At 36.8% G+C, this 14,377-nt stretch overlaps 1 protein-coding gene across 1 annotated transcript; it reads left to right on the top strand.

Annotated features, from left to right (window-relative positions):
• Positions 1–7,234: 7,234 nt before the first annotated feature.
• LOC145782201 (uncharacterized) lies at positions 7,235–13,662 on the top strand. Its single transcript, XM_082593972.1, has 4 exons — positions 7,235–7,450; positions 8,412–8,490; positions 10,189–10,436; positions 13,440–13,662. The coding sequence occupies exons 1-4, from the start codon at positions 7,253–7,255 to the stop codon at positions 13,632–13,634; spliced, it is 720 nt and encodes a 239-aa protein (XP_082450098.1). The 5' UTR covers positions 7,235–7,252; the 3' UTR covers positions 13,635–13,662.
• Positions 13,663–14,377: the final 715 nt, after the last annotated feature.

Below are 14,377 nucleotides of genomic sequence, written 5' to 3' on the forward strand. Positions count from 1 at the left end.
CAGATATTTCCAGCTGAAGTCGCCTACGCCCTTTGCTCTATGTTCTAATGTCGTTTATAAATTCAGTTGTTTGCGTGATGCAAGCTTGACATACATCGGTATGTCAACAAGACATTTATCGACTAGAGCTGGGGAACACCTCAATTTGAATTCTGTACAGAAAAGCGCAATTAAAGATCACATTTTCTCATGTACAGAATGTCAAAACAACGTTTCTATGAAGCAATTTGGGATCATGTCCAGAGGCAGGTCTGAGTATCAAACTAAGATCTTGGAAGCCTTGTACATAAAACGTCACAATCCACTTTTGAACAGACAATTGTATGCTTGCGGCTCGTCTTTCTTGCTCTCTGTATTTTAAAATTAGTTTTTTCGCACCTTGAATTTCTACCATATCATGTGATCTGTTTAACGCCTTTTGATGCAGTTAACTTTGATTTTCGTGGAGCCTATCGTTGAGTTTGAGCTACGTAGAAGTACTGTGCAGTTTTTGTCTTTTCCTGTTTATAGATTTAGTTGACCATTGTATTTTATTCAGATGTAGTTAAGTTGTATGTATATTATTCCTGAAGAGGACACCTTGTGATGTCGCAAACGTTCGATATTTAATTTGTGTTTTTTGTAAATATAATAATCTTTAAATATGTTAAACTTGATAACGTTGCTCGGCTTCGTATGCCTAATTGCCTATGGTTCAAAAATTATAGACGTAAAAAGTATAGTAGATAATAATCGTTGATTGAAGATTGAAGTTATTGAATACGAGTAGATGAGAGTTAACGCTTTTCTAAGTTGTTTTCGATATTAGAGTTATATGAGAAGCTGTGAGTGAAGTAGGCTACGTTAAAGTCAATTAAAAGAGTTACAAGCATTGGAATCTATTGCTGTTCCCTGTTACTTTGATATTTGCTGGAAGTGTTGAGCCATTAGTTAAAGTGCCCCTGACAGGTTGGATCCAAGTAGCCTATAGTAACTTTTTAAAGCATTTCCTAGCGCAGAATTACACTTAGCGAACTTTTTAATCTTAACCTCGTAGCTCGACTGGTTAGGGCGTAATTTAATCAAACGACTGCTCCGCAGCGCCACCACAGACAAAACTCCATATTTCACTGCTCTGGGACGACTTTGGTGGTATTACGTCATCCTAAGTGGACGTCGTTAGCAACGGATGAAACAAACGCTTCCTAGATGTAATTGGTGGATCACAGTTTGGTCGGAGTTGGTACAAGAGGTTGCTTTTTTCGAAGATTTATTGTTTTTTGCAGTTTAAAAAAACTGTACTGGATACGTTCCTACAAAACCTAAAATATACTTGAAGTGAAAAATGAAGAAATCGTACGAATCATCATTCATATTTAATTCATCATCACTATTCAAAAATAAATAAAAGTTCTCTCTCTCTCTCTCATAATGTGCCTTCAGATGGCCATTGAAATCCTGTGTAACTGCTATCTGGATCTGGAAAATTGTTTCGGATTCGCCAAACAATGCATGACGGCATCACAATCCGATTGTTGCTTTCGAGAGCACCACCTTGTAGTATACACTCCAACACATGCCTGTAGGCATTTTTACTTGAGTGGTATTAACAAAATCATCTTCAGTGAAGTGAACATATACGACTAGTTTTGTATGGCCCATCCCACTTTCGAACACTTGAAGAAAACTTTGACCATTTTCTTCTCAGTACCTTGTTTTGTGGGAAAGTGGGAAAAGAAAGCACACGGTCTTTGTCACTGATAATGTCACATAAACAGCAATTTGTAGGCATTGCCTCAACTCTAAATTAAAGGTACTGTTTGTGAAATACTGTTGTTACACTGCAAATGGCTATAGCCAGATTAGGACAAATAAAAAAGTATGAAAATTGTAGCCCTATGAAATTGCAATTTCAATTGAATTGAGATGCTGTTTGATAAAAGTAAACTCAACCTATTTGATCGAAACCTGATAGTAATAATGAGTTCACTTTTTCATTTCGATAATTCTTAATTTGCACATGCTTTAGACCAACAGAGCCCCACACATTCACGTTTTGCAGTAGCCGTACCATACTTTACCAAGTCATCACAGAGAAAGAATGTATCCTTCCCGCTTACTGTGACGTCACAGCAGTGTTGCCGTTTTTATTTTCGCAATTGAATGAGTGCCGATGTCAACGAAAGTTTGCAAGCGTGTAACTTAGTAGCCTGTTGATATTTTTACGATTTGCTGGTCAGGGAAGTTTGTAAGTGTCATCTTTTTGGTATCTTAGGTAAATTTAGCGAATTTATTTACCTGTCAGGGGCACTTTAAAGTCCTTCAAAAATTTTCATTTGTCATCTCACTAGTAGAACTATTCGACCATTTAGTTGACTTGATATCCTATTAAACTACGTCACCAATCTTTCCCAAGTCTCTTTTCTGGTAAGAGGTAGAAAGAATCGTTACAATTTTGTTTGATGCCCATATTTTTGGCGATGAAAAACTGCATTGCACACTCCAACGCAACCGAATTATTAATTATTTGCAGGGTGGAAGAGTTCTTCTTCTCAAAGGTAAAACAAGCTTTTTGCGCTGGTTTCCGGGTTACCCTATAGGTCTACCTCAGGATATTCCTACATGTTCATGGAAGTTCCTACCAAACCAAACCATCCAAAAACCAACAAAGGAATGTTCAATGCCATTGGCTCACATTCTGCTGCCGTTTTGTGCCAGTTTGAATTGTAGCCCTTGTCCATTTATTCAAAAATGTTAGTTTTGAAACTGCAATAGTAATTTAATCATGTAATTACAATACGTAGAATAGTGTGCATATACAGTAGTAAGTAAATCGGACAGCATATAGCCTACTCTATTAACAAAAAAAAAAATTCATTTAATGCCAACCATCTTAATACAGTATGTGCAAGCAGGAAATAGTAATTTAAGTAGGCTACCAGTTTGAACTTTTCATAAACGTGGTAGGCCTATGGGAAGGGCGATTGGCTTTGAAAGAGAAACCTCATTAAACGATTGAAGTACGGTATTCTGTATACAGCAAGGCCTATCCAAGAAAACGAAATTGCAAAAATATTGAAGTAATGCCAATTACTTACTATGATGTAGATATTGACGACCTGTTTTAGCCTGATGTTGCGAGTTCGCTGTGGTGATAGCGAATTGCACTATAGCTTTCGCAACACCGTTCCCCAGTCATGTGCAGGGGCGCCGGAAGCGGGGGAGGGGCGGATGCCCCTCCTGCCCTTAACTTTTTTGTGGATGGAGGGCAGGGGGGAAATGGTGCCCTTTTTGAGGTCATGTAAGCTACTACACATTTTGCAATATAACAATTTCTGCTATTCGCTTTTAGCCTAATTATAATCTCTTCATTTTTGCCTCAAAATAATATTCACGGCATAAAATTCTGCAACACAGTATAGGTTACATCATTATAACATAGCATGATGGCCTTCTTTGTACACCGGACACTTGTATCATTGCTCGATAGTGAGCTGATACATGGTAAAATTTTTGGAAAGCGGGCAACTGGCAGACAAAGACAAACACATCTGAAGCAATTTAACGACAAGACAGAAACAATTATCCATGCAACATACATAGGAACATTTGGTCTAGTTATTCATCTGAGGCCGTCGATGCCTGGTTCAGGCAAGGCAATTGAAGAAGAAGAAGATGTAATACATCATGTTAAAACCGCTGAAGTTACTTTGTTTTATTACCATTATAATCTCTTTAAACGCATAGGCTACTTCTCAGCCAAAAAACCATGCCTTCTTACAACGTCTGCAGACGTTGAATCAATGTACAAAATACAAACTTGCTGGCTGGGATTGTGGAAGCATTGCATTTGCCTCGCAAAATCCCAGAAACCCAGTAATGACCACCTTTGACGGCTGCGTGGTCAAGTGGTGAAAACGTCTGCGCGATGTTTAAAAGGCCGTGGGTTCGACACCGCTCCAGAGCACGCGGCTGTGTTTCAGCAAAGACATTTAATGACATGCCCAAAATGAAAGGAGCAGTTGACTGGAAGACTATATGTCACTTCGCTGCTTCTTGTCGTCTGTTGCATCGCATCTGTGATCGCAGTGTACTGTGTGTTATTGCAATGGGCGCAAATAAAAACACGATTATTATTAAGGGTAATACTGTACTCAGTTGCGCCTCTATACGGTTGCATTGACACTGTCTGCTTTGTAAAGCGTTGAGGAGCAACGCATTTTGCGATGGATACAGCGCTATATAAAAACAAGCGTTATTTTTAATAAACCTTTCTTTTCGTATTCTATCCAATAATCCAATTAAATAAAAACAGAGAGAGACTGTTCACCAGGCATTTTATAATAAAAGTAATTTGCGTTCTTCTGGTGACTATTTACTAGGTTACCTCCTGATGTTAAAGATGATAACTAGCTTTTGTATTTCCGACGTTTCGTCAGTCAGCACGACTGACTTTATCAAGGTGGCTAAAACAGGTTAACACAACCTGTTCAGCAACGATGGCACAACACAAAAACGTACTGATAAAATGAATAAAGTAAGCAGCAAGAATCAGAATTAAAACACGCAACAAGACACCTAGAGGTTAAACTGAATGCAGTGAATGCCTAAAACCAGTAGGCTGCTTTCCAACAGCGTAAATTTATCTATCTATTGGGCCACCGTCAAGAAACATTGAAAAGTCATCAGACAAGACAGAAACCAAGGGAATTGGCAATAACAATGATAGAGAAGACGCACTGAGAATGGAAAAGGTGAAGTTAAAGTTAAAGTAATTTTTTGTACACAGAGGGAAAATTCTGACCATCTTTCTGGTTGAGAGCATGTTGTGCTTTCTGGTTTATGTACCACTTTTCTGTAAATAATCTTTTTGTGTAATCCTTTTCAGTTTTAAGAATGGTAGCGTTGGTCCAAGTAATTTTATGGTCTGAATTTATGGTCTGAATTAAGTTTCTGGATTGATCTACCAAGTTCCGTGTCATGACTGTGATTTAATCTACATTGGACAGACAAAACGTGACCTTAAATCTAGAATCAACGAGCACCAAAGAGCTATTAAATTTCAACGTCCGGAGCATTCCGCTCTTTGCAAACATTCTATAAATTCAGACCATAAAATTACTTGGACCAACGCTACCATTCTTAAAACTGAAAAGGATTACACAAAAAGATTATTTACAGAAAAGTGGTACATAAACCAGAAAGCACAACATGCTCTCAACCAGAAAGATGGTCAGAATTTTCCCTCTGTGTACAAAAAATTACTTTAACTTTAACTTCACCTTTTCCATTCTCAGTGCGTCTTCTCTATCATTGTTATTGCCAATTCCCTTGGTTTCTGTCTTGTCTGATGACTTTTCAATGTTTCTTGACGGTGGCCCAATAGATAGATAAATTTACGCTGTTGGAAAGCAGCCTACTGGTTTTAGGCATTCACTGCATTCAGTTTAACCTCTAGGTGTCTTGTTGCGTGTTTTAATTCTGATTCTTGCTGCTTACTTTATTCATTTTATCAGTACGTTTTTGTGTTGTGCCATCGTTGCTGAACAGGTTGTGTTAACCTGTTTTAGCCACCTTGATAAAGTCAGTCGTGCTGACTGACGAAACGTCGGAAATACAAAAGCTAGTTATCATCTTTAACATCAGGAGGTAACCTAGTAAATAGTCACCAGAAGAACGCAAATTACTTTTAATCCAATTAAATATTATTCAATGACGTATTCAATTAAATCGTGACGTGTTGTGCTTTCCTTTCCTTTTTTGGTTCATTTCATTATCAATGCTATAGTGCAATTTATCTTAGGTTTCACACAGATTCTACTTAAATAAGTTTAACTGAAGTGCTATTGCATTCTAACAGAACGAATTTTAGTTAAATCTAATTGAATGGAGTAGCGTGAAAATAAATTAATTTACATTGCAAGATATATCACCCAGTCATTCATACCGAGCGCTGTTGTGAGTTTGACAACTGTCAGAAGATACTTCTCTTGATTAAAAATAAAGCGTGGTTGAATGAACAATGAACACAAGGTTTAAAAGTTTACCAAAAAGTTAATACTTTAAATTTATACTTAAAAATACGTTTTAGTGCTTGATTAAATAATTAAATACCTTGTTTTCTTTGGCAATAATATTTGTGTGAGGTTGGTCAGAAGAGAATCAGCAAAATGTTTTGATTTCACTTTCGAACGGTTGGCATTGTAACTAATAGCCTACAAACCAAATACTGTAAAGCAGCCTATAATCTCCTCTTATGGCAACAAAGAATAATATCAAGTAACTACTTTCCGGAACAAGTTATAGGCTACCTTACTGTCTAATTATAAAATATAAAACGTGATCTAACGCATTAGTTAACAAACAGCGATGTCCAGCCAAGGCAAGACTTGTATTATAAATTTCCTTCCGTTTTTTTACATTGAGACCAAAACTAGTCACATGCTTGATTGCTTGCTGTACTTCATATAACACATAATGGACTTACTGGTAGTCATAAGTTGAGCACGAATTGTTACTTTGAATGATAAATAGCCTACTGCTGCGTGGTAAATTTGTAATTGACAGTTAGGCTATTAGATTTTGTTGCAGAAAATAGCAATAGACAAAAATATGAGTAATTTGTTAGGAAATTAGATAAAAATAAATGAAATACTTTGTGAGAACTATTTGAACCGTAAATTTATGGCTACTATTGACTAGTGATGTTCGATGTTGATTATTAAATCAAAACAGTTTACTTTTGTTATTTCGCAAGGTGAAAGCAAAACTATATTGTTCGTAGAGTTACTGAAATGTTAAATGTACTTTGACGACAAGTTTTTTTTTTTTATCACATTTTAATTTTATTTGTATCTGAAAAAAGTAGGCAATGCAATAAAGATACAAAATTTTAGTTTCAGCTTCATTACATAAATATAATTAGGCCTATATTTTTTTCAGTAACAATGGTTTCCAAAAAAAAAAATACCTTCCACACCGCAGATAATTAAAGATATAATTTACTTCAAGACAAATTTAATTTGAAATATAAAATAACATAACGTCAAAAATGCAGAAACAAAACTAATGCCTCAGCCAACCTTTTAGTAATCAAAACTACTTTGAAGTTTAGTGCTAAAAGAACACGAACAATACGTAGTAGAGCTTTCGTAGCCAAAACAAACTTTTAAGAGACGTTAATTTTGTTGCATTTGCGGCTTCAATATCTATTTCAAATTTTCTTTTGCTACAAAAACAGCATTAAACCTACAAAGACACAGCCTCGGTAAAGATGTTAAAGAAACTAATTTTTGTGGCAATCCTCGGTTTTACTGTAGCATGTGTCTTTGCTCAAAATACTGACAAGCATTTCGTGTGCAAACAAGTTTCCGATGTTTTTGGAACAAACGGAGGAAATTCTCAGTCAACAGAAGGAAGAAATTGCAGAACTGTCTGCCAGCCTGGAAAAAGAGGTGCCCCAGGGCCACAGGTAGGCCTCATATATCATAGGTCTATTATGTTTCATTGTTGATGCACTAAGACTAATGTATTTAGTTTTATCTTCAGTGCCCTTAAAATAAGTTATATTGACTAGTTGAGGGATGAAACATTCTGACAGATTGCATTTTAAAACAATGGTCACTGAGTTGAGACTGATGCCAATTTCTAAAGGAAACTGATGTGTATAGTCAAGTAACAAGTTCCTTGAATGTTTAATTTTTTATAATTTTTCTAAGAAATGCTAAAATTGTAATTTTTTTTTGTTTTTTCTTTAAGAGTACGTTTCAGTTTTCAAGACCATTAAAACATGTTTTGTGTGCGATTAACGAGTTTTGGGCGTACGCCACGATTTTCGGTTCAACGAAACAATAAACCCTTAAAACATAAATAAAAAACAAGAAGTTCAACCTCCTTCATTTTTCTGGCTGTTTTCACCTTTTCAGACCTGGTTACACTTTTACTGTAAATATCAGACTTTCAATTCCCGATATCAATCTGGATAACTAAATTGCTAATCGACCGCACAAGCGAAATCTAAGACATGAATGTTCAAAAGTGCAGTTCTGCAAACAATCTGTTTATTTCTTGTGTTTCTACGAGCTTACCCTTATAAGAGTAGCTGTGGCAACCTTTGCTCTCCAACCTTTTATATCATGAGCTAGTTTGTTGGAGATGCTGAGAGTCTTGTAGCTGCGAACTCATTATTCTTTGGGTCGTCTATATGTCGCCTGCATCCAAATACATTCAGATTGTGTGTTGGGTTTAGTAGGTGACCTTCTTCTTTTCTCAAAACATGTCCAAACCAATGTAACCTGCTCTGAACGAAATCATCATTCCGTCCTGATTCTCCTAGGGAACCTCAAATGCATTTATTTTTGGTTTTATCAATAATTTTATGTTACCATTTTCGGTCTTCAAACAAGCTCATTACAGAATGATCTTAATTATAGGGACCACCTGGACCACCAGGCAGAGTGGATGACGAAATAGTGGCCCAAAAACTGAATGAAAAGCTGCAGAAGATTGAGGGTAAGATGAGTAGTTCAGAGTGGACATTTACTCAGCAAATACTTCTTATTTTTACATTATTTTTACCTGTGGACGTTTAATAAATGCAAATGAAACTGTATGTATTATGAGATCAATCATGGAAAAACATTTCTATTAATAAATTGAAAAGCAAAGGAGTAAACTTTGCGAAGCTATAACTATAGCCTAAGTAGGTCAATCAGAGATATCTACTGTATAACTACGTAGTTATAGATATCCCTGAGGCCAGTCATGTCCACAAAAGTGAGCGTTCCGCGAAAGAAGTGCAATATTTCATGCTGCAACTGTGAAGGTGACATTCGCAGATTCATAAAGAAAGACGCTAAAAACAAACGGTTATCGCTAACACAATGATATTTCAATCAAAATTCTAGGTTTTATTTCAATTTTAATAAGTTTATATTCAATGAGTTCGAATGTGATACAGATCAGTTGATTTGTAGAATAATAAGAAAACAAAACTAAGATACACGTACCAAAAGAAAACATTTAGTCCCTATATAGGTAGGCCTAGGCCTACCTATCCCGCATCCGAAGAACTAACTTAACGCTGGCAATCTGAAGCCAAACATTAAGAGATTTCTTATTTTATTTATTTTGCGTCTAACTGCTGAACTAAAAATTATTTTAACTTCAATTTCCTGTTGGTCACAGCGGTAAACCATAATCTCTTCGTGGGAAAATTGTAACATAAGATTCCCGAATCCGTTCGTCTGTATGTAATGACCGAAAAAGAAACACTCCTTCGAAACGTCTTTTCAAAATTGTATTTCTGTAAAAATAGCCTCAAAGCTGTCGAAATTGGATGCAACGCCGTACACCACTAAAACTTGTCACTACAGAACAGATTACTTAGATAAAAGACGGAAAATTTGTCCAGCTAGTAAGCACCAAGCAAACAATTAAATATGCGACTGACTTCCAACAAACAATTTTACGAATGACTAGAATAATTTGCGATATCTCAAATGCACGTAGACAGTAACTGTGACGCAATCATGAAAGACATTTGTCACGCAATTCAAACCGGTGTTCAAAGGTAGTGATGCAATATTTCATCAGGTCTTACGACCGATGGTGCAATATTTGGACATTTTCTAGCAATTTCCATGACGTAAGATGCCAGCTAGGTTAAGTAGACCATAACGGTTTTTATATGACGTTTGATTTGGTGAAAATTGTCGGGAACACCTGTATTTAGCGGAAATCGGAAAACAATATTTTTCAGTCTTCAACAACTAGAAAAGTTGTAAAGAATTTATTTTGTTTTACTCAGAAACCCAACTATTAAAATTAGTTTCATTATGTTTGTTAGAAAGAGCAGCTTTGAAACTTTACGTTTGTCTGTTTGTAGCATTTTCGTGTCTTTTTAGGTTGAATATAACTTTTATGGCTGCTGTATGACATGTTACCAGTCGAGTTTTCTTATTTTTGAGCCTACATGGTATAAAACAACAACCGTTGATTGCGGAGTGGTACCCCTTCGAATATAGTTTTGATTTTTCTCATAAATATAAACAGTAGGCTAAACAGTTCCAGAGAGAAGTGCATACTGCCCTTCTTAGAGCTATGGCCTGTTAAACTATAAGCTGCACTAAACGGTGTCTACATGACATTTAAAGTGTAAATTAATGACGTAATTTTGAGTAAACGTTTCTCACAGTTTATATTTTCCAGTGCAACTGAAGTGCTATGATGGTGTGTCCATTGGCAATGTGTGTTATCGTCTGCTATACAGAGCGGGTGCGATAGTCAGTCATGACCAAGCTAGCCAATTGTGCGCATCCCATGGTGGAATGCTTCCAGAGATTTCGTCAGAGTCGATATATTTAACTTTGTTTGAGTATGTGAAAAAGACATGGATTGTTGACATAGACCGAAGAGAACGGTCTTACGTTCAGATTCACTTGAATGCAAGATACATGGTAATTTCTGCATAACTTCAAATTAATTGAAATTTAAAGCAAAGGAACATTGTATTTTTCTGCTATATTTTTGTTTGTACCTGAAGTGACAAACTTATCATTTCTGTAGGGTTGAAATCGACTAGTAGCCTAGTCTGTGGTCGTTTCGTTGTCTCCCTGTCAGTATGCGAACTTGATTGATTGGTTGAATCTTTATCCTCGGTCTAGGAAAGCTTCTTGCAGAGCTTAATTCTGGCAGTTTCGCATACTTGTAGAGGCTTTGAATCACTGACGCAGGCCCGGTCACCGAGGTTGACATAGTGAAGTTTCCTATTGATGAAGTCTTCTTGTTGGGAAATTATTCCATCCATTAGATGACACTGAATGGAGAGCAGTCCTTAACGTGCGTTGCTCAAGCGCACACCCCGAGAGTCAAACCAGTGCCGCTTGATCTTCAATCTTTTTCGTTCCAGAAGTCACGCGCCAACCAACTGAGATAATTTGTGCCACTTTTACAGTGTATAGGATATATCATACAACTTGCATACTTCGACCATGCACTGTTCCTGTTTCTGGCAAATAAACCATTGATTGATTGATTGGGTTACTAATTTTTTTTAATGAGCTATAATTTGATTATGGCATAAGACTTTACCGAGGTATTCTTATTACACTGGCCGACACAATTTTTGGTGCCGGCGGTTTTTGAACTGATTTAGACTAACTTTGGGGCGCTGAATCCGAAAATGCAATCAGTTTTTTTCCATCAGGTCAACTTTTTAAGTTACGGTGATTCCACTGCATGAGTGAACTTGTGCATAAGGGCTATTCCGTGTCGATTCACACAGTCAAGAAATTCAACCTTTTGATTTTCTTTAAATTTTACACACCTTTTTACTATTCTAAATGATGAACACTTGCAAAATTTGAGTGAAATATATTGAGAAACACGAGAGTTATGAACCATTTAGTTTGGGGGGGTCTGCTGAGGGGGCACAATTTTTTTATTTTTGGCCATGTTTTAGGTCCTATTACTGCTAAACTAAATTAGGTAACAACCCAATTTTATTACAGGTGATAATGCTTCTGCCAAATATTGAAAAAACAACATCGTTCACTTTGTCACTCTAAAACAGTGATTCCCAACCGCGGCTCTTAGAGCCGCATGCGGCTCCAAGCTAGCCTTCTTGCGGCTCTTGTTGACCCCTGAAAATCCCACAAAAAAAAAAAAAAATCTATTTATAATAACTAGGGCGATTATTTTATGACTTGTCAAAATTGTTTGCGAAGTCAAAATTGTTTACAAACTGTATTGTCGTTGCGTCATAGAGGTTGCATTGTCAGTGAAATTTTCGTTTTGCATCTTACACAGTGATGTCAGGTTGTTTTTTTGAAAACAAGAAAGTGAATCTAAGAAACAAGCCCAAAACAGGCAAATCAACACAAAGACAAGCCCAATAATTTGCAACCAATACCAATAAGCACAAAGCACGCTTAAAGCACACATATAGGCTATCCGCTAAAGCACACGTTAATTACTTGAGTGTTTTCATGCGGCTCCATACGTACTCTGAAGTTTGAAATTCGGCCCCGACACCAAAAAAGGTTGGGAACCACTGCTCTAAAAGGTCAAAGGTCATAGACTCCCAAAGTTGGCCGTTTCCAGCTCTCGGTTAAAATTTTCCAAAATTTGAAAAGCTCACCAAGACCCCATTTTTGATTGATTTTGGCTAAAATTTGGTGGAAGTGTTGTTTACAGGATTCTCTGTGTAGTAGGAAAGTAAAGGTGTGGAGTCTGGAGGTGTTGTGTGTCCACGCCTTTACTACTGTTTACTTTAAAGTTTTCTTGCTTACTTTACTGTAAAGTGAAGTTGGAGATCAAGATAAGTCTTGGGCTCCCCACATTGTTTGCAAAACTTTGAAAGAACATTTACGTCAATGGACGAAACAAAAAACGTCTAATGGTGTGGCATGAGCCAAAATACCATAATAGCGACTGCTGTTTTTGTGCAGTAAACACAAAAGGCATAAACAGGAAAAATAGGACTTTCTTGCAATATCCAAACCTAGCTTCAGTAATCAGGCCAGTGCTACACACTTGTACACAGTGAAGAACTTCCTGTTCCTGTTTTTGAAGGGTTGCCACAATTGAATTTACTTTGACGCATACTTTCTATAAAACATTGAGAACCATGGATCAATGGTGGACTTGTCATATCTTAGTGAATATGTGGATAAAATTTTAGTGCAAATTTTCTCTGGGGTCATGGGTAACCGGGATATTAAAGGACCCTACTTTTAGTTTTTTTTCCATTTTGACCCATGTTTCATATAAAATATCTCCCAACTATTTAATATTTTGTACTAAAATTTTTTCAGTTCATAGAGAATCCTGTAAACAACACTTCCACCAAATTTCAGCCAAAATCAATCAAAAATGGGGTCTTGGTGAGCTTTTCAAATTTTGGAAAATTTTAACCGAGAGCTGGAAACGGCCAACTTTGGGAGTCTTTGACCTTTTAGAGTGACAAAGTGAACGATGTTGTTTTTTAAATATTTGGCAGAAGTACTATCACCTGTAATAAAATTGGGTTGTTACCTAATTTAGTTTAGCAGTAATAGGGCCTCAAACATGGCCAAAAATAAAAAAATTGTGCCCCCTCAGCAGACCCCCCCAAACTAAATGGTTCATAACTCTCGTGTTTCTCAATATATTTCACTCAAATTTTGCAAGTGTTCATCATATAAAATAGTAAAAAGGTGTGTAAAATTTAAAGAAAATCGAAAGGTTGACTTTCTTGACTGTGTGAATCGACACGGAATAGCCCTTATGCACAAGTTCACTCATGCAGTGGAATCACCGTAACTAGAAAACTAGATCTGATGGAGAAAAACTGACTACATTTTTGAAATCAGCGACTACAAATTAGCTGAAAACAGCTGAAAAATCTTCGGCACCACAAAATTTTTTTTTTTGTCGGCTAGTGTTATCATTTCGGTATCATATTAAAATATTATTTTTAGGATGGAAGAGTTAGACTTGGGAACGGAGAGCAAAGTTTCGTTCGGTGGTTTCCCAGATATCCATCGTCTACATCTGGAGCTAATTCCATGTTCATGGAAGTTCCAATAAAACCAGACCACCCTTCAACTAATCAAGGAATGTTCAATGCTGGTGCAACCCACATCGGCGCACCGATATGCCAGTTTTTCATTTAATGAAGAAATTTAGATTGCTTTATTAAATTGTCATTTTTTCAAAATCGCACATGTGTAGCTTAAGGCCCTAAATTATAATTGAGCATAGGCTATAGTAGGCTAAAAAAAAAATCAGTTTTGTTGATGTACAATATTTTGTTTCATTCCAAATCAAGCCATTTGTTTGTTTGTTTGTTTTATTATCTTTATCCTGCATTGCGGGAAAGCGGACTTGAGCGCGATGCATCGGTGTACGCCTTCCGACGTACACCTGACCCACGCTGCAGCCGACTGCATTGTCTGTTTCCGTTTGTCTACTCTACTTATGATTTAAATTTTGTAGTACCCATTACTCGAAATCGATCACAGGGTAGAGGCAATTATCGTAAAGTTTCTTGCCCAGAGAAACAACAGCAAGTACGGGTGGCTGGAGTCGAACATGCAAGCTCTCGACTACGAGCCCAACGCGCTAAACCACTCGGTCAGTCTTGGTTTGTCATTTGTTTTGTTTCGGTATAAATTTCTTTGTGACGAATTTCGTTTTAACCAACTCAGCTAAACCAAGGGTTTTCAACCTGGGGATCGAGAGCGTCACCACCGAAATAACAATGTGTTATCTCGAAGGTGACGTCAAGAGCCGCTTTTCGGAAGGTCGCGAGATGCCTGAAAATCCAGTGTATTGTTTTCAATTCTTTTTTGCCAGAAAATATTAAAAACTGTATTTTTGGAATCAATCATTTCTCGACCTGAGGTTATTCTATTGT

The sequence above is a fragment of the Aplidium turbinatum genome, chromosome 13 (assembly GCF_918807975.1).
Source record: "Aplidium turbinatum chromosome 13, kaAplTurb1.1, whole genome shotgun sequence".
Taxonomy (NCBI): Eukaryota; Metazoa; Chordata; class Ascidiacea; order Aplousobranchia; family Polyclinidae; genus Aplidium; species Aplidium turbinatum.